The sequence below is a fragment of the Oncorhynchus mykiss genome, chromosome 24 (assembly GCF_057628025.1).
Source record: "Oncorhynchus mykiss isolate SJ-2025 chromosome 24, ASM5762802v1, whole genome shotgun sequence".
Lineage (NCBI taxonomy): Eukaryota > Metazoa > Chordata > Actinopteri > Salmoniformes > Salmonidae > Oncorhynchus > Oncorhynchus mykiss.
This window is the reverse complement of record NC_143045.1, coordinates 16,941,198-16,962,972: the sequence shown is the minus strand read 5'-3', so window position 1 is coordinate 16,962,972 and position 21,775 is coordinate 16,941,198. Positions and strand designations below refer to the sequence as shown.

At 42.5% G+C, this 21,775-nt stretch overlaps 1 protein-coding gene across 1 annotated transcript in view; it reads right to left on the bottom strand.

Annotated features, from left to right (window-relative positions):
- The window catches only part of LOC110503857 (carboxypeptidase D), a 34,174-nt gene extending 14,892 nt beyond the window's left edge, over positions 1-19,282 (bottom strand). Inside the window, exons 1-2 of the mRNA XM_036961938.2 lie at positions 18,467-19,282; positions 17,501-17,748 (exon numbers count right to left, since the gene is read on the bottom strand). Of these exons, the coding sequence (XP_036817833.2) occupies positions 17,501-17,748; positions 18,467-19,125 (907 nt within the window). The 5' untranslated portion in view covers positions 19,126-19,282. The remainder of the gene's footprint in view (positions 1-17,500; positions 17,749-18,466) is intronic.
- Positions 19,283-21,775: the final 2,493 nt, after the last annotated feature.

The following is a 21,775-nucleotide window of genomic DNA, read 5'->3' as shown; positions in this document are numbered from 1 at the left end:
ACACACCACAGGACCGACATCCCCATTATTTGCAAGAGGAAGCGACGCAGGTACAGAGGACAAAGAGCCGGATGCCTGGTCAGGACCCGGCGAGGGCGACTGGGAAAGCTGCCGTTACCGTCAATACTACTCGCCAACGTAGCGGGATATACGCTGCATATTTGTAAACATCAGCTGGTGCACGAAATCTAAGGAAGTTTCTAGATTTTGCTTGCCTGAAGTAGAGTATATTGTGATAAATTGCAGGTCACACTATTTGCCTAGAGAGTTTTCAGCCATACTTTTCGTGGCTGTTTATTTACTACCACAGACAGATACTGGCACTAAGACCGCACTCAGTCAGCTGTATAAGGAAATAAGCTTATTTCCTTATACAGCTGACTGAGTGCGGTCTTAGTGCCAGTATCTGTCTGTGGTGGTAAATAAACAGCCACAAAAAGTACGTCCCCACAGTGACTGTACATACATACCCCAACCATAAGCCATGGATTACAGGCAACATTCGCACTGAGCTAAAGGGTAGAGCTGCCGCTTTCAAGGTGCGGGACTCTAACCCGGAAGCTTACAAGAAATACTGCTATGCCCTGTGACGAACCATCAAACAGGCAAAGCGTCAATACAGGGCTAAGATTGAATGATACTACACCGGCTCCGACGCTCTTCTTATGTTGCAGGGCTAGCAAACTATTACAGACTGCAAAGGGAAGCACAGCCGCGAGCTGCCCAGTGACACGAGCCTACCAGACGAGCTATATCACTTTTATGCTCGCTTCGAGGCAAGCAACACTGAGGCATGCATGAGAGCACCAGCTGTTCCGGATGACTGTGTGATCACGCTCTCCGTAACCGACGTGAGTAAGAACTTTAAACAAGTCAACATACACAAGGCTGCGGGGCCAGACGGATTACCACCACGTGTGCTCCGGGCATGTGCTGACCAACTGGCAGGTGTCTTCACTGACATTTTCAACATGTCCCTGATTGAGTATGTAATACCAACATGTTTCAAACAGACCATCATAGTCCCTGTGCCCAAGAACACAAAGGCAACCTGCCTAAATAACTACAGACCCGTAGATCTCACGTCTGTAGCCATGAAGTTCTTTGAAAGGTTGGTAATGGCTCACATCAACACCATTATCCCAGAAACCCTAGACCCACTCCAATTTGCATACCGTTCAAACAGATCCACAGATGATGCAATCTCTATTGCACTCCACACTGCCCTTTCCCACCTGGACAAAAGGAACACCTACGTGAGAACGCTATTCATTGACTACAGCTTATTGACTACAGCATTCAACACCATTGTGCCCTCAAAGCTGATCACTAAGCTGAGGATCCTGGGACTAAACACCTCCCTCTGCAACTGGATCCTGGACTTCCTGACGGGCTGCCCCCAGGTGGTGAGGGTAGGTAACAACACAAATAATTGGTTCCCTCTGCCACACTGATCCTCAACACTGGAGCTCCACAGGGGTGCGTGCTCAGTCCCCTCCTGTACTCCCTGTTCACCCACAACTGCATGGCCAGGCACGACTCCAACACCATCATTATGTTTGCAGACGACACAGCAGTGGTAGGCCTGATCACCGACAACGACGAAACAGCCTATAGGGAGGAGGTCAGAGACCTGGCCGGGTGGTGCCAGAATAACAACCTATCCCTCAACGTAACCAAGACTAAGGAGATGATTGTGGACTACAGGAAAAGGAGGACTGAGCACACCCCCATTCTCATCAACGGGGCTGTAGTGGAGCAGGTTGAGAGCTTCAAGTTCCTTGTTGTCCACATACACAACAAACTAGAATGGTCCAAACACACCAAGACAGTCGCGAAGAGGGCACGACAAAGCCTATTCCCCCTCAGGAAACTAAAAAGATTTGGCATGGGTCCTGAGATCCTCAGAAGGTTCTACAGCTGCAACATTGAAAGCATCCTGAGCGGTTGCATCACTGCCTGGTACGGCAATTGCTCGGCCTCCGACCGACCACAAGGCACTACAGAGGGTAGTGCGTACGGCCCAGTACATCACTGGGGCTAAGCTGCCTGCCATCCATGACCTCTACACCAGGTGGAGTCTGAGGAAGGCCCCAGCCACCCCAGTCATAGACTGTTGTCTCTACTACCGCATGGCAAGCGGTATCGGAGTGCCAAGTCTAGGACAAAAAGGCTTCTCAACAGTTTTTACTCCCAAGCCATAAGACTCCTGAACAGGTAATCAAATGGCTACCCGGACTATTTGCATTGTGTTCCCCCCAACCCCTCTTTTTACGCTGCTGCTACTCTCTGTTTATCATATATGCATAGTAATTTTAACTATACATTCATGTATATACTACCTCAATTGGGCCGACCAACCAGTGCCCCCGCACAGTGGCTAACCGGGCTATCTGCATTGTGTCCCGCCACCCACCAACCCCTCTTTTAAGCTACTGCTACTCTCTGTTCATCATATATGCATAGTCTCTTTAACCATAACTACATGTACATACTACCTCAATCAGCCTGACTAACCGGTGTCTGTATGTAGCCTCGCTACTTTTATTGCCTCGCTACTGTATATAGCCTGTCTTTTTACTGTTGTTTTATTTCTTTACTTACCCATTGTTCACCTAACACCCTTTTTTGAACTATTGGTTAGAGCCTGTAAGTAAACATTTCACTTTAAGGTCTACACCTGTTTTAAATCGGCGCACATGACAAATACACTTTGATTTGAAGAGTTTAGATATAAAACCACACGACAGTTGTTTGGTGGGTTATTATAAATCTATTTGATGCCAGGCCTTATGGCGGAGGCATAGCACAAAGTATTTTTCTACAGTTTTCATAGTATTTCTTGAGTATTTTGCTTGAGACATGGTAGAGGAAACATTGCAACACTTGTTGGACTGCCTTGCATGGCTGTTAAATGTCAGGGTGTGTGCAAGCCCCAGTCTAGTTATGCTAAGCCGACAGCTGTGGTGAAACAGATCAACAGGGCAGTGCCCCATGTGAGCCTGTTAGAGAGTACTTTAGAGATGTTAGTTAGAATAGTTCCCAAGGGCTTAGTCCCCTATGGTGACACCAGCAGGGTGCAACAGGCCTAGGCTATGTCTCTGACAGTGCCTCTACGGACACTGGTTAATAACCTTAGCATGAAAAAGACTGTACAGTGTGCATTGCAACAATGCTCCTAATAGTAATCTTATAGTGACTTTTTCGTGTTTAACGATTTGCCTGGCGGAACCTGTAATGTGAGAATCATATGACACGTCATAGTAGACAATATCTGAGAGCAAACATCCTCCAGACATAGCGCTCATGACAGGACCTCTACATCCTCCCTCCCGGCAGGATACACCAATGACTGTATATACACGATATATGCAAAAGTATGTGGACACCCCTTCAAAATTTGTGGATTCGGCTTTGTCAGCCAAAACAGTTGCTGACAGCTGTGTACAGTCATGCAATCTACACAGACAAACATTGGCAGTCGAATGGCCTAACTGATGAGCTCAGTGACTTTCAGCGTGGCACCGTCATAGGATGCCACCTTTCCAACAAGTCAGATCATCAAATTTTTGCCCTGCTAGAGGGCAACTGTAAGTGCTGTTATTTTGAAGTGGAAACGTCGAGGAGCAACAATGGCTCAGCCTTGAAGTGGTTAGCCACACAAGCTCACAGAATGGGACCGCCGAAATGGTGGCGCGTAAAACTCTGTCCTCAGTTGCAACACTCACTACTGACTTCCAAACAGCCTCTGGAAGCAACATCGGCACAAGAGCACTAATGCTCTTGAGGCTGAAGGGAGGCAAGTCCCCGCAGCAATGTTCCAACATCTAGTGGAAAGCTTTCCCAGAAGAGAGGGGGTTGTTATAGCAGCAAAGGGGGAGACCAACTCCATATTAATGCTAATGATTTTTTGAATGAGATGTTCGACGAGCAGATGTCCACATACTTTTGGTCATGTAGTATGAATGGACAAAGCCATCAATCATGTGACACCATTCATTCCTATATGAATACTCTATAGTACATTAAAGCCAAATGAAGTCGGTTAAGATGACGTCTCATGCTGTTTGAGCTACTCCAGGAAGTGACATTGCAGTCTGCCCCCTCCTCATTGAGTTGAAGGCCGACCGGGTATTTGTACTGTAGCAACTAAAAATTATCCTTATAATTTCTTCGGTGTGCTATTTTTAAAATAAATCGGTGCAATGACATACATCTGGTGTATTAGAAGCAATTATTGATGCCATGATTGTCTTAGATGTTTTTTCAATTTACATAAAGTTTGCAATTTTTCCATTTACTTTAATGGGGATTCTGTTTTCTGCTAACAATACCTGCAGTACCGTGGTCGGCCTTGAATTTCTGTGGCTTCAATGAGAGAGGGAAGTCATTCTCTCCTGGAATAGGCTAAACACACCCTCATCCAGTGTTTTCCCTAAGTACATGGAGAAGCCAGCCAAATAGGGAAAAAGTAGCCAGCCAGGGAGTTCCGGCTGGCTACTTTGCAGAACGAGCTCTATTTTGGTAGCCTCTGGTACATTCTAATGGCTTGATTCCATCCCAAATACACTGCACTAAATGATTTAATACTTTAAAGATTTTACTTCCCAGATTGATCAAAAGAGTTGTGGTCTTGAGTAAAAATGAATTCAGTGTGTTCTTCGGATATCGTCTAGGCCTAGCCCTATATGATCAGGACAATTTAAGTAAGATAACCTTTTAACATTAAACCTGTCCTCTTGAGAATAAAGTCATATGTACAGACTGAGAAACAATATAGAATTGCAGGAAAATGGTTTTAAAAATGCAAACATTTTCAGTGGTAAGACCACCCGACATAGTGTAAATATATATATATATATATCGGATGCCCATGAATAGACCTACAGGTTTTGAAGAATGAAGCAGGTGTTAAAAAAGGGCTTTTCTACACAGAAAGCAGCAGTTGACTACTACATTTTTGACACCTTAATGAAATCAGTAGGCCTATATCAATATCTTTAATAATACCATAGAAGTATCATTACCTTTTATAACCTTCAATCGGTTATCATATTTTGGTCCAGAATGAGGCTCTCTTAACACAACCTACTGTTCCTGCAGTGAGGATTCAACATCTTCATTGAATGTTTTCAAAATGTAGCCGCAGATAATCGCTAGTACCGGGTGAGACCCCACTTTGCCTCCCAAACAGCCTGAATTCTTTGGGGCATGGAAACGTTGCTCAATTGGTATCAAGGGACCTAACATGCCAGGAAAACATTCCCCATGCCATTACACCACTGCCACCAGCCTGTACCATTGACACCTGGCAGGATGAAGCCATGGACTCATGCTGCTTACTCCAAATCCTGACTGCCATCAGCATGACGCAACCGGGATTATTTTTCCTCTCCTCAATTGTCCAGTGTTGGTGATCGCGTGCCCACTGGAGTGGCTTCTTCTTGTTTTTAGCTGAAAGGAGTGGAACCCAATGTGGTCGCCTGCTGCAATAGCCCATCCGTGACAAGGAATGACGAGTTGTGCGTTCCGAGATGCCGTTCTGCACACCACTATTGTATGGAGCCATTATTAGTCTGTTTGTTGCCCACCTGTTAGCTTGCACGATTCTTGCCATTTTACTTCAACCTCTCATCAACAAGCATTTTTTTTTTCTCCGCCCACAGGACTGCCGCTGACTAGATGTTTTTGTTTGTCGCACCATTCTTGGTAAACCCTAGACACTGTCGTGCGTGAAAAGCCCAGGAGCCAGGCCGTTTGAGATACTGGAAGTCACTAAGGTCACTCATTTGGCCCATTATAACATTCATTCGAACAGTAACTGAATGCCTCGATGACCTGCTTTATTTAGCAAGCCACAGTCACGTGACTCATTGGCTGTAGGAGCGAACCATGTGAACAGGGTGGTGTACCTAATAAACTGGCCAAAAACGTGTCCCAATGCGATACCATGGACATAACCATATTGTATGATTTAAAAATAGCGAAGGGATATAAGGAGATTTACTTTATTTAGTCAGATCGACACCTTTTATAAACTAGTCAACATTCGCTGTTCAGTCACCAATCAAAGGAAAGTAAATAGCCTATGCACCCGACTCCATGGCTGGCTATATGAAAGTTGAAACACTCAACATAAAATAAATGAATGTGCCAAAAAACAGTAATTAAGTGGATTTCAACTCATTGTTACCACTTACATTAAATGGGACGTGTAAATTCACTCACAGTAGATGAAGGAGCATCATGCTCTCCCTCCTCCGTGAAATGAAATTTGACTGCAGCCAACCACAGATAACAAAAACAACACAGGTACCAAGCAGCGGGACAGACAGCTGACTGACAAACCAGCAGTGTTTCCAGTTCATCGCTCGCTTTGCGCCTGTCGTATCAATAGATCACTAGAAGATGCATATTGTTCATTCTAGCGGGAGAAGGCTATACAGACTTTTCTGACTAGCAAACTTGAAACTTTTAAAATGAGCAGAAGCCTGAAGTGAAGTGGAAGAAGTGAAGTGGAAAAAGTAGCCGGCCGACAATGAGTCTGTTATCGGCTGTTTAGACGGCGGCTGGCAATTAGGGAAAACACTGCTCATCATCTCACTGTGAGGTAACAATTGGGTCTATATCTATCACCTGACCCATGCCCTGGGCAACACCCCCAACTTTCACCGATGAGAACGATACATAATATAAGAACGAATGGCGTTAAAGAGGCTACGTGGGGTTACATGTAAATACACTAGGCCTGTTAGTTACTCCCTCTTTACTTTACTCTGAAGTGGTAGAGGACAAGGAGAAAGGTGAACAGGAATGAATGTAACATTACACTGTAAAAAAAAATCCAGTTGTTTTTATGGTAACTTGCTGGCAGCCAGTTAGCTGTAAGTTACTGTAACAAAAAAAACAACAAGTATGTTTTTTTACTGTAAATTCGAAATAAACTTTGGTTTAACACTACATATTAATGTAAGCTCCCAGGAAGTTTTTGTTCAGGTAACTTCCATGTAAAAGAACCCATAAATACCAACATGTGAAGATCATAGGAGCATGTCAAAGCTAAGAGTCCATCTTTTTGGGGGGGGGGAATTATGGCGTATAGCCATTTTCAACCATTTTTTATTAAAAAAATATTGGAATAAGCACAGGCTTTGGTTTCATGTCAAACAGATGGAAAATGAGTCTTAGAAAACATATTACAAATGATTAGAAATAGAGTTTGGACACACCTACTCATTCTAGAGTTTCTTTATTTTTACTATTTTCAACATTGTAGAATAATAGTGAAGACATCAAAACTATGAAATAACACATATGGAATCATGTAGTAACCAAAAAAAAGTGTTAAACAAATATATTTTATATTTGAGATTCTTCAAAGTAGTCACCCTTTGCCTTGATGACAGCTTTGGACACTTGGCATTCTCTCAACCAGCTTCATGAGGTAGTAACCTTGAATGCATTTCAATTAACAGATGTGCCTTGTTAAGTTAATTAGTGAAATTTCTTGCGTTTGAGCCAATCAGTTGTGTGTGACAAGGTAGGGGTGGTATACAGAAAATTGTATTTTACCAAAATAAGGCTAAGTTTATATTATGGCAAGAACAGCTCAAATAAGCAATGAAATGACAGTCTATCATTACTTTAAAACACGAAGGACAGTCAATCCAGAAAATGTATAGAACTTTGAAAGTTTTTTCAAGTGCAGTCGCAAAAACCCTCACGCACTATGATGACACTGGCTCTCATGAGTTCCGCCACAGGAAAGGAAGATCCAGAGTTACCTCTGCTGCAGAGGATAAGTTCATTAGAGTTAACTGCACCTCAGATTGCAGCCCAAATTAATGATTCAGACTTCAAGTAACAGACACATCTCAACATCAACTGTTCAGAGGAGACTCTGTGAATCAGGCCTTCGTGGTCTAATTGCTGCAAAGAAACCACTGCTAAAGGACATCAATGAGAAGAAGAGACTTGCTTGGGCCAAGAAACACGAGCAATGGACATTAGACCGGTGGAAATCTGTTTTTTGGTCTGATGAGTCCAAATGTTTGATTTTTGGTTCCAGCCAGCGCGCCTTTATGAGACGCCGAGTAGGTGAATGGATGATCTCCGCATGTGTGGTTCCCACCGTGAAGAATGGAGGAGGTGGTGTGATGGTGCTTTGCTGGTGACATGGTCTGTGATTTATTTAGAATTCAAGGCACACTTAACCAGCATGGCTACCACAGCATTCTGCAGCGATACCATCTGGTTTGCACTTAGTGGGACTATCATTTGTTTTTCAACAGTACAATGACCCAAAACACACCTCCAGGCTGTGTAAGGGCGATTTGACCAAGAAGGAGAGTGATGGAGTGCTGCATTAGATGACCTGGCCTCCACAATCACCCGACCTCAACCCAATTGAATGAAGGAGAAGCAGCCAAGTGCTCAGTATATGTGGGAACTCCTTCAAGACTGTTGGAAAAGCATTCCTCATGAAGCTGGTTGAGAGAATGCCAAGTGTGTGCAAAGCTGTCATCAAGGCAAAGGATGGCTACTTTGAAGAACCTAAAATATATTTTGATTTGCTTAACACTTTTTTGGTTACTACATGATTCCATATGTGTTATTTCACATTTTTGATGTCTTCACTATTATTTTACAATGTAGAAAATAATAAAAAAGAAAGAAAACTCCTTGAATGAGTAAGTGTGTCCAAACTTTTGACTGGCACTGTACATCAAAATAAAACATTGGCTTGTGTCTTGGAATTCCGTTACCAAAAACCCATATATCTTTACGATATGTTCTAAATGTTCTCCCATATAAGGAGGGAGGATAATTAAGAAGTAACAAGGTAGACCTATCAATTAGTTGATGTTTTTACTGATAATAATTCCTACAAATAATTGATAAGTGACTAAAACAGGAAATTATTTTACCAAATCAGAAGTTCAGAAAAAAAAATTGTAACAGAATTTCTGCAGTCCCTCTCCTTCCCTTTACCAACCTCCCTCTCCCGGCTCTTACACCTACCCATGAGCCCCCTCTCTTTCCATTTACTGTAACCAGCATCCTCATCCACTGAGCACCGACCAACACGGAAGGCCATGGACATTGAAATGTAGTTGAAATTTAGTCAGTCCGCCCTGGCCTTGATTTTAACGTCCACAGACATTGTTTTTTGGTCTGGTCCCAACCAGCCTTGATTTCAACGTCCACAGACATCGTTTTTTGGTCTGGTCCCAACCAGCCTTGATTTAAAATGTCCACAGACATCGTTTTTTGGTCTGGTCCCAACCAGCCTTGATTTAAAATGTCCACAGACATCGTTTTTTGGTCTGGTCCCAACCAGCCTTGATTTAAAATGTCCACAGACATCGTTTTTTGGTCTGGTCCCAACCAGCCTTGATTTAAAATGTCCACAGACGTCTAGACCAGCCTTAATTTGGCCCAAACATATAATTCCATTTGGTCCGGACCAAATCTGAACTAATCATAGATGTCCATGTTTCACAAGTTTGGACGGAACTGTACAGTACAGTGGAGCACAGTACAGTAAAGAGCGGTCGAGTATAGTTCAGTACATTCCTGTACTGTAGAGTAGAGGAGTACAGTACACAGTTGAGCACACGAGTTGAGTACACTATAATGTACTGAAGTATACTCTACTATACTCTACTGCTCTGTGCTGTACTTTGATGTTTGTTTCACAGGTTTGGACATCTATGATTGATTCACATGTGGTCCAGTCCGGACCAACCAAATTAGGTCTTGTTTGGTGGCGGAGCTCATTAAAATAATAAAATCAAATAAAAATATTATTTGTCACATGCACCGAATACAACAAGTGTAGACCTTATAGTGAAATGCTTACTTAATAGCCAGTGTATAGAATAATACCCAAATATGCAATCTACCAATTAATATGTTTTTGTAAAATGTTCTGTTTAAATTGTTAAGAGTAGGTCTTATGCATAGAGCGAGTCTCAGCACAATTCCATTAGAGTGGAATTGCCCTACATTAACCTCACATCCCAAGACAAGTAGATAATTGACTGACTTTGATAATCATAAGAGGACAGACCTTCGACAAGACAAGTGGGAGTCTTATGGCAATTGACTTCTAAAAGAGAGAAATTCCCCAGAACTAACTTTGTCATCACTACAAACACCATACGTCTGTTCTGTTTGCAGTGATGAATGTTTGTAGCATTAGGCTACCAACCCTGCAATACTGTTTGTATTGGCTTCCTACCCAAACCACAGTGGCCTACTACCTTGCTCAACCAGCCCTGTTCTCAATCGCCAGTAAAGAAATGATTCATTCCAGAATCCAGACAAACACATAAAGCTGCAAAGCCTATGAATACAGGGTACCTAATCCAGCTAGCAGGAAAACAAACTTGTTTGAATAACATTCCGTGCAGAGCTGGAGCAAATCGGCTTTCAGTATTGTAACTGTAAATGAGGCAACATTTGTTCTTCAATATAGTTCTCTACTACAGCATAAGGATTTGTCCCGATGGCTGTTAACAGGTTAGCTGTGATGTCTCAGTGAGCTAGAAAACAACAGCCCATCAATGAGATAACTATCAGTTATGAAAAACAAATAGCAGACCTATAGGGCTCCTGAGTGGCACAGAGGTCTAAGGCACCGCATCTCAGTGTGAGAGGTGTGACTACAATTGACACAATTGGCCAAACGTCGCCCGGGTTAGGGTTTGGCCGTCATTGTAAATAAGAATTTGTTCTTAACTGACTTGCCTAATTAAATAAAGGTTAAATAGTAGGTAGGGATGTGCATCTTTCAAGATGATTCGTACATATCATGGAACCGATACAATGCAGGAACAATACGCTTTAGTTTGAAATGATTCGAAGCGATGTGGTATGATTAAACAAACAAATCAATGAGATTCGGTTCAATGTACTAACATTTGGTGAATAAACATTAATTTACCATACTAAATTAAAATCTGCTTCTGATGGAGTTCATAAGCGGGATCTGTTTGAGCTGACCTCTGTCTGCCTGTGGTAGTGGGCATCTACCACCCGACTATTAGATTAGGGGGAGGCAATGAATGCTTTAAACCATCACCCACTTAAAAGTGAGCTAGTAATGTATCAATATGTATCTTTACAAATTAGACATGACATAGCCAATGAATATATAGCACAACTTCGGATTTCACCCAGTCTTAAAATGAAATGGTTTTGACCGTTTGGAAGTTTCTATGGAGTGAGCGCCTCCCGTTTCGACAATGCAGTGTCGCCTCCCTCGCAAAAGTGATGATGGCTGTCATCACTATGAAATTATCAACTTTACCCTGTATATCTAAAAATGACCATATACACTGATTGCATAAAGCAAAACTACCAAAACTATTACTGATGGTGATCCTGATTCAAATCAAATCTAATGTAAAATCCTGTTCAGCATTTGGGCTATTAGCCAGATGAGTTGTGTCTCTGGAACCTTACTTATATTCCAGTAAAACACCCCTTTCAACAGCGCATTTGATATCAATAACCTATCAAATCAATTGGCCGTCACTAAATAATAAAGCCTAATATTGCGCAATCCATTTAACAAGCATTTGAATGCTGAAGGTGCAGCGCAGATGTGCAAGATCAGGAATAAGTTGGTCAGCGCATGAAGCAGAGCACAGTGCGCAGTGTGACTAGGCTGCTGATATTGAGGTTGTCACAAAATATGAGGTATTTTTAGAAGGTAGAAAAAAAAGTAAAATGAGCAAAAACTAATTGGGAACCAACGATTCGTGACGTTTTTCTGACAGAGTATATAGATTTGGATCGGTTAAGGGTTCCACGGACAGATGCATCTTAAAAGGTCCTTAACTGTTGTTCTGGGATTGATTTGCACTTTTCGCACCAAAGTACATTCATCTCTAGGAGACAGAACGCGTCTCCTTCCTGAGCGGTATAACGGCTGTGTGGTCCCATGGTGTTTATACTTGCATACTATTGTTTGTACAGATGAACGTGGTACCTTCAGGCGTTGTGGAAATTTCTCCCAAGGATGAACCAGACTTGTGGAGGTCTACAATTTGTTTTTTAAGGTCTTAGCTGATTTCTTTTGATTTTCCCATGATGTCAAGTAAAGAGGCACCGAGTTTGAAGGTAGGCCTTGAAATACATCCATAGGTACACCTCCAATTGACTCAAGTTATGTCAATTAGCCTATCAGAAGCTTCTAAAGCCATGACATAATTTTCTGGAATTTTCCAAGCTGTTTAAAGGTACAGTTAACTTCTGATCCACTGGAATTGTGATACAGTGAATTATAAGTGAAATAATCTGTCTGTAAACAATTGTAGGAAAAATGACTTGTCATGCAGAAAGTAGATGTCCTAACTGACTTGCCAAAACTATAGTTTGTTAACAAGAAATTTGTGGAGTGGTTGAAAAACAAGTTAATGACTCCAACCTAAGTGTATGTAAACTTCCGACTTCAACTGTATATGTATGCAGCCTCCTCTGTTTTACAGAGACTGGACTCTGTTAATCATGCATCCTTGCACTTTATTTATTTATTTTTTTCAATTTTACCCCCTTTTTCGTGGTATCCAATTGTTAGTAGTTACTATCTTGTCTCATTGCTACGACTCCCGTACGGGCTCGGGAGAGACGAAGGACGAAAGCCATGCATCCTCCGAAACACAACCCAGCCAAGCCGCACTGCTTGTTAAACCTCTTATGGCTGCAGGGGCAGTATTGAGTAGCTTGGATGAAAGGTGCCCAGAGTAGAGGTCGACCGATTATGATTTTTCAACACCGATAACGATACCGATTATTGGAAGACCAAAAACCTCGATACCGATTATTGAAGGACCAAAAAGGCCGATATCGATTAAATCGGACAATTTTTATTTTAATAATGACAATTACAACAATACTGAATGAACACTTATTTTAACTTAATATAATACATCAATAAAATCTATTTAGCCTCAAATAAATAATGAAACATGTTGAATTTGGTTTAAATAATGCTAAAACAAAGTGTTGGAGAAGAAAGTAAAAGTAAACGTTTAAGTTCCTTGCTCAGAACATGAGAACATATGAAAGCTGGTGGTTCCTTTTAACATGAGTCTTCAATATTCCCAGGTAAGAAGTTTTAGGTTGTAGTTATTATAGGAATTATAGGACTATTTTTCTCGATACCATTTGTATTTCATATACCTTTGACTATTGGATGTTCTTATAGGCACTTTAGTATTGCCAGTGTAACAGTATAGCTTCCGTCCCTCTCCTCGCCTCTACCTGGGCTCGAACCAGGAACACATCGACAACAGCCACCCTCGAAGTAGCGTTACCCATGCAGAGCAAGGGGAACAACTACTCCAAGTCTCAGAGTGAGTGACGTTTGAAACACTATTAGCACACACCCCGCTAACTAGCTAGCCATTTCACATCGGTTACACCAGCCTAATCTCGGGAGTTGATGGGCTTGAAGTCATAAACAGCTTGAAGCGCAGCGAAACGCACGAATGTGCTGTTTGAATGAATGCTTACGAGCCTGCTGGTGCTTACCATCGCTCAGTCAGACTGCTCTATCAAATCATAGACTTAATTATAACATAATAACACACAGAAATATGAGCCTTAGGTCATTAATATGGTCGAATACGGAAACTATCATTTCAAAAACAAAACCTTTATTCTTTCAGTGAAATACGGAACTGTTCTGTATTTAATCTAACGGATGGCATCCCTAAGTCTAACTAGGCAAGTCAGTTAAGAACACATTCTTATTTTCAATGACGGCCTAGGAACGGTGGGTTAACTGCCTTGTTCAGGGGCAGAACGACAGATTTTCACCTTGTCAGTTCAGGGGACACTATATAAAGGTAAAATAAATAATAATAATATGAACGTTCAGAAAGAGAGCAGTGGGTATTGCTGGTTAGTAAAAGGACTAGGCTACTTTAAATTATTTAGGCTATAGGCCCACGTAGTTTATAAACTCTTCATTAATTAATATTGAGTTGAAAGGAAAAAGAAGGAGACACAAGGCCAGGGTTTCCTAAACTCGGTCCTTAGGACCAATAGGGGTTCATGTTTTGGTATTTGCCCTAGCACTGCATAGCTGATTCATCAAGCTTTGATAATCGGAATCAGTTGTGTAGTGTTCGGGAAAAAACAAAAACATGCACCCCTTGGGGTCCCGAGGACCGAGTTTGGGAGATGCTGCACTAGGCCCTCCATGGAATGAGTTTGACACCCCTGGCATACAGGAAAGAGATAAACTAGCTATAAAATGGGTCTACAGAAAAAGCTTGTCAAAAGGTTATCAGTCATCTATTGCAATTATCAAAGTCAACCCACACCGCCAAGTACCTAAACTTCCCTCCCTCCCTCTCCCTTTTACTATTTCTCAACAGTCACCTCCCGGAAGGTCATAATGACAATTATCTAGATTCTAAACTCACATTCGTAATGCTCTAATAAGATCCTACGATATCATTGGGTACATTTCAGTCCTGTCATTTCCTCATTGAGCATTGTGTAAGTCTATTCTCAAAGTTCATCAGAGAATGGATTCATATTTCATTAGACAACACCATTCTGTATACATCTGGCCCTTCTTTGGACACTGTGCTTACACACCTCCAAACGAGCTTCAACGCCATACAACACTCCTTCCGTGGCCTCCAACTGTTTTTAAATGCTAGTAAAACTAAGTGAATGCTCTTCAAACGATTACTGCCCGCACCCTCCCGCCCGACTAGCATCACTACTCTGGAGGGTTCTGACCTAGAATATGTGGACAACTACAAATACTTAGGTGTCTGGTTAGACTGTAAACTCTCCTTCTAGACTCACATTAAACATCTCCAATCCAAAATAACCGGCTTCCTATTTCACAACAAAGCCTCCTTCACTCATGCTGCCAAACATACCCTCGTAAAACTGACTATCCTACAGATCCTTGACTTCGGCGATGTAATTTACAAAATAGCCCCCAACACTCTACTCAGCAAACTGAATGTAGTCTATCACAGTGCCATCCGTTTTATCACCAAAGCCCCATATACTACCCACCACTGCGACCTGTATTCTCTCATTGGCTGGCACTCACTACATATCGGTCGCCAAACCCACTGGCTCCAGGTCATCTACAAGTCTTTGCTAGGTAAAGCCCTGCCTTATCTCAGCTCACTGGTAGCAACACCCACCCGTAGCACATGCTCCAGCAGGTACATTGCACTGGTCATCCCCAAAGCCAACACTTCCTTTGGCCGCCTTTCCTTCCAGTTCTCTGCTGCCAATGACTGGAACGAATTGCAAAAATCTCTGAAGCTGGAGTCATATCTCCCTCTAACTTTAAGCATCAGCTGTCTGAGCAGCTTACTGATCACTGTACCTGTACACTGCCCATCTGTAAATAGCACACCCAACTACCTCATCCCCATATTATTACTCACCCTCTTGCTCTTTTGCACACCAGTATCCCTACTTGCACATCATCATCTGTACATCTATCACTCCAGTATTAATGCTAAATTGTAATTATTTTTGCCTCTATGGTCTATTTATTGCCTCCCTCCCTACATTTGCACACACTGTACTTAGATTTTCTATTTTTCGTTTCCTTTGGGTTATTGACTGTACATTTGTTTATGTGTAACTCTGTGTTGTTGTTTTTGTCGCATTGCTTTGCTTTATCTTGGCCCGGTCGCAGTTGTAAAATGAGAACTGGCTTACCTGGTTAAATAAAGATGAAATAAATAAAATAAATAGAAGCTAATGGATTAGAAACACCTAATCCTTACACCTCCTAGTTCCTAGTTCCAAAATGACACCTCTGCTGTTCCTTTAACAGTGCTTATAGAAGACAGAGATCTATGCATCAGATGAAATATCTCCTGCAGTCTCCATTAACCACATAGGCAGTCAATTTAGATTCAGGTGAGTAATGATGAAGAAACCAGAATTTGTCTTCTACCGAGTCATAATTTACAACTGAAGCAGAGGCAGTCTGTTAGAGCAGATTCAGGGGTTATTGAAGAATGTCTGAGAATATACATGGAACTCACAACTCCCTATTGGACTCACACAGACACATGATAAACAGTCTCACTGTAAATATGCACGTGCACACACACACAGTGATGACCGCACATGTCTTTACAGGAAAAGCCATGACGGTCACCTTAAACCTTCAGACTCAGATTACAGTATCATCTCATCGTCCTTCGTCTGGCTCTCTTCCCAAACCACTGACAGCAGCCACACAGAGACTGGGGGTCCGGTTACTGCCTGTGGACCACAGACACTGGTATTCCTGAACATGAAGGGGGGAAGTGGGGGGACAGCAAGCTGCATGGACAGGTCGTGTCTCACACACACACACACACACACACACACACACACCTCGTAAGACAGATAGGATAACCTGAGACCAGTCAGGCTTTCTGTGAGGAGAGAACAGAGAGCAGGTCTGTCCTGCAGGGGTGAATAAAACAATACTAGCTAGCTGGGTCTGTTGTCCTCTGCTACAGCTGCTTTGCTAGATAGTGAAGTCAGTGCAATGGAACACCTGTAATGAATTAATTCATGACATTATGAATTAATTCAATTTTATTTTGGTGTCAAATCGCCAGTTGGCAACCCATCCCTTATGGCATTAATTGACACAAACAAACATTACAATAAATCACTGTGAAAATTCAGTGCTAATTCTTCTGTAATGGTCAAAGCCATACTCTAATTAAATTGTCTAATTAGTGGGGTTTTAAATTAATACTAGACAGACAATCCCAGCTGTAGATCTGCTGGATTGGTTCTCAAATAGACCCAAAATGAGTGGGGGGGGGGGGTATTCTGTGAAAATTGGGCCATGGAAAATGACAGAGGAAACAATCACACCCCTTTTCATGGCAACACATAGCCTATACATCAGGCTTTGTCCCAATGACAAAAAGTAGGCCTGTACCATGGTAGTGAAAGCCCACATTATACATGTTATCAAATACCCTTTATTACCCTACTATAAGTCTACAGTACGTCATTCGATATTCATTTCAAGGTGTCGCCATGAACTCAAACAACACTGAGCTGAGTAAAACCTGATCTCCAACTGATTATGAACGCCTGAAAAGTAAAATTACCACATCATTTTGTCAGTCCCTGAGAAGAGACAAAGTCAAAATAGACACCAATCTATGACTTAATCGTCATGGCAACCCAGCACTCAGCTCTCTGTCTCAACAATGTGCGATTATTCTGAGAGTGATGAGGGATAAAGAGTTAAACAATCAAAAAAGCAACTGAAGAAGCAATTCTCAAGAAATGGAAAGCCAATGAAACAACTTACGAAGAAGAGAAGAAAATATATTAGAAATCAAGAAAGGAAGATATTGGAGCTGGTCTAGGCTACTTTGTGTGTGAACCATCACCTCTTTTCAACAAACGAAGGAAAAAGAACATGACCTGCCTAAAAAGAGCATCATCAGTGGTCTGACAGTTAAAAAAGAAAAAGTCTTACCGGGTACATCGTACCACTTTGCCCCGTTGACGATGCCATCCTCAAAAGTTTCATCGGGGGTATCTGGGCACTTGGGTTCCCCGGTCCTCATGACGGGGTGGTTCTTGGCGTAGGTCAGCGCCAGGTGTTTAAACAGGTTGTCGTCCACAGAGCTGCTGTAGTAACCCTGCATCTTGTGGGAGGCCGAGTCATCAAAGGGGTAGCTGGCCACCACAGTGCCACCATGCAGGTTCCCTGACAGGACAAACCTGGAGGGACATAACAACACAATGTTATCAGGAGGCAGGGGATATATAGTAAGCCTGGTATCTACTGTCTGCAGTCTACATACTATTGTCAAGACCAAGGGGGGAAACCTTTCACTATCCAAGGCTGATCTGGAGTACACACACGAGCAGGCCCCCATTCACTTTGATGGGGCTGTAGTGGAGCAGGTCGAGAGCTTCAAGTTCCTTGGTGTCCACATCTAATGTTGATCAAGGGCATTCCCAAAGGTTAGCTGGCAACAGTGGGCCCTTAGGTAAATGGAGAGATCCTTCGCAGGGGAGGTGGTATTTGGGGTCCATGTGGAGGTGCTTAAGAACAATAGGAACAACGACAGATGCAGGCTGCCAGTAAATATCTTGGGTGCAGCAGTTACCATTTGCAGTAAGCGATGTCTGTGGAGCCCAGGGTCCTGGAGTTCCGCAGTCACTTCATATTTTTTACTTAACCGACCTGGAAGAACAGGTGTGTGATGTGTTGAATTTAGGCAATCAATCACCTCAGTTTGTCAGGTGTGGTGCCTATGTCGGAACAAAACTCTGCAGTACCTGCGCCACTCCAGGAAAAGGGTTGCCTACCCCTGGTGTAGCCCATACATTTGAGCCATCTGAATTAGGTTATAAACAATGTGAGCTAAACAAACACAAAGAACGTTGTATGTAGGTCTATGTAAATAGACGAGAGAAATAAATACATACATACTTTTTCTCCAGGATCCATTTAATGACAGCTGTAACCTCTGGAACATCGTCTTGCTGGACGTTGATTTTGTCAAACTGGTCAGGAAAACTTCTATTGAGGTCCATGTTCTTGGCGTTGGAACGACCCCCAGCGTCGCCACTACAGTCCCCCTCTCTGGACCTTTCGAACCCGTCTGGGTTCATACTGGGCATAATGTAAATATCCGTGCTCGTCAACAACTCCGTGATACGCGGGTCCTCTCCATACCTCGTCAGTAGGTAGTTCACAAGGTACACCAACACCTGCCTCGAGATAGTTTCGTCCCCGTGCATGTTCCCCACGTATTTACATTTGGGTTTTCCTGGTACGTCAGCGTTGGGGTCCTTTGTGATTCGCATAACCCACAACTCCCTGCCCTGCACCGACTGGCCTATACTGGACAGGTTGGAGATGTAAGGGTATTTCATGGCCATGAACTTCAGTAGCCGGGTCATTTCGACATAATTGTAGTATTTTGTATAGTCTTCTACCTCCACTTCCGCGAAGGTGTTGCTTCTGACAAGCCTCGCCTCGCCGACGCTGAGAGCCGTGATGGGGCCAACAACAAAAAGGAGGAAGACGAAAAGTAAGACGCATAGTTTCGGCGCTGTATGTCGATGCTCAAGCAAATATGTTGCCATGTTTCCTACTCTCCTACCTCTTGAATATCCAGTCTCGTGAAATAAAAAGGTCAACGATTAGAACATTGCTATCTAGCTAACCTAGAGTATTGTCTCTCCGGTCAGCCTGCCTGTATGCATTCAACTTCCCGTTAAGCTTTCATAGGGGCGGGGCTTTGGTTTGATGTCACTCTTCTTTTATTTTTAAATAATATATTTATTACAATAAAAAAATCAAATAAAAAAGACAGCAATACTAACGATGACATTCATTGTACTGTTGAATGGGATGGCCAATGTCAATGGGGCTAGAACTCTATCAAAGGCTCTAGATAAGTAATCAAAAATGAGAGCCCAGTAAGCATGTAATTTAGGACATGTCCAGAATAAGTGGGTCAACGTCCCCTCATCCTGCTTGCACCTCTCACACAGCTGTGAGGTGTCCGGGAATATTTTATGCAGTTTCACTTTTGAGTAATGTAACCTGTGTATCACCTTAAACTGTACAAGGTTGTGTCTGGCATTCACTGAACTGTGGTTTATATTCCTGAGAGCTTCTACCCAGTCCTCATCTGAGATTTCTGACCCAAGTTCTTGTTCCCAAGCCCTTTTAATGGTGTCTGTGGATACCTCTATGTGGGCCTGTAGCACATCATACAGTCTAGAGACCGACCCTTTTGAATGGGGTTTGACAAGGATCAAGCTATCTAATGTAGGACTATTTGGCTTCATGCCATACTGTGGGATATGTGTCCTTACGAAATTCCTGATTTGGAGGTATCTGAAAAAATGTGTTGTTGGCATGATGAACTTTCCCTGTAATTGTTGAAATGAAATTGTTGAAATGAAGCTAACTGACCATCTATGTATAGATTACCAATTGTTGTGAGCCCCTTCTCCCTCCACTGTGAAAACACCACATCATCCAATGCGGGGTGGAAAGCATGATTCAGGCAAATCGGGCTGCCAATGTATACAGTGGGTATGTTAAGGAAATACCTCATCTGTTTCCAGATCCTAAGCCGATGACAAATGACTGGGTTAGAGTGGATTTTTTTCACATATGATGGGCTATTAACAAGTGCAGGGAGTGAGGAACGTTGACAGGAGGCCTGCTCAATCAAAAGCCATGCAGGCATATCCTTCTGTCTCATCGCAGGTGAACATTCCCTCCAGAAAGACACGATGTTCAGATTAGCAGCCCAATAATACAGTTTAAAGTGAGGAAGGCCAAAGCCCCCCTCTATCTTGTACTTGCATAAATGCTTCTTTGAAATTCTGTCTGCCTTGTTATCCCATAAAAATGGAGTTACTATTGAATCCAGTTTCTTAAAATAGCTTTGTGGTATGAAATTGGGTAGACATTGGAAGAGGTAAAGAAACTTGGGTAGGACAACCATTTTAATAGCACTTATACGACCAACCAAGAACATCCAAAAATCTATATTTTGTTTAAGCTGATATATTTTCATGTCCCAATTCGCTTTGCAGGGTAGCCTAGTGGTTAGAGCGTTGGACTAGTAACCGGGAGGTTGCAAGTTCAAACCCCCGAGGTGTCGTTCTACCCCTGAACATGGCAGTTAACGCACTAGGCCATCAAATAAGAATTTGTTCTTAAATGACTTGCCTAGTTAAATAAAGGTTAAATAAAAATGCCAAGGCTTGTGAACCTTGCATATCCACAGGCCGTGGCGTTAACTCACTTTTTTTGTAGCCAGAGAAGGAGCATGTCGTGTTTATCGGCATCCCTTGAACAAGCCTTTCTTCTCTACGACATTTCTTGATTGGTTATCACGGACGCCATTGGGTGTGCATAAATAATTCTTATCCAATTAATACATTCCTTTCCGAACCCGAAGTGCTCCAGAACCGACATCATATACATATACTTCCACTCAATCCGATCAAACGCCTTCTCTGCATCAAGACTTATTACCACTGCCTCAACCTTTTCAACATTACGTTGAAAAGGCGTCTCAAATTGTAGTATATATGTCGGCCCGGGATAAAAACCTGTCAGGTCGGAAATATATGTTTTCAATCGGTTTGCCAATATCTTTGTCAACACCTTGTTTTCTATGGGGAGTAACGACACGGGGCGATAAGACGACATCTCCATGGAATCTATATATTTTTTCAAGATCAGTGCTATTGTAGCCTCATACAGTGTTTGCGGGAGTTTGGCATTTTCTATGGAGTGTTTAAACATTCGCAACATAAGTGGAGATAGACTGGCGTAGTACTTCGTATAGAATTCTATTACATATCCATCGGGCCCAGGGGCCTTGCTGTTTGGAAATTGTGCTATCGCTGTGTTAATTTCCTCTGAAGTTATCCCTGCATCGAGTGCAGCAGCTGCCCCCCTGTCTAGTTTAGGAAGTTCACATTCAGGGTTCCATAGTTTGTGGATCAGTAGCATCGCATTTTGATTGGTATAGCTCTTGAGTAAAACTGCGCAAAGCATTTATTAATATCCTGCGGATCTGTTACTATTTTACCCTTCTTGTCTTTTATTTTGTGAATAGCTCTAGATGACTGTACATGCCTTAGCTGTCTTGCTAATAATTTATGTGGTTTGTCACCCAGTTCAAAATAACTTTGTTGCGTTCTAGCAAGTATAGAGCCCACCCGTTTCGAAAGGATGGTATTGTATTCATATTTTAACTTTGTG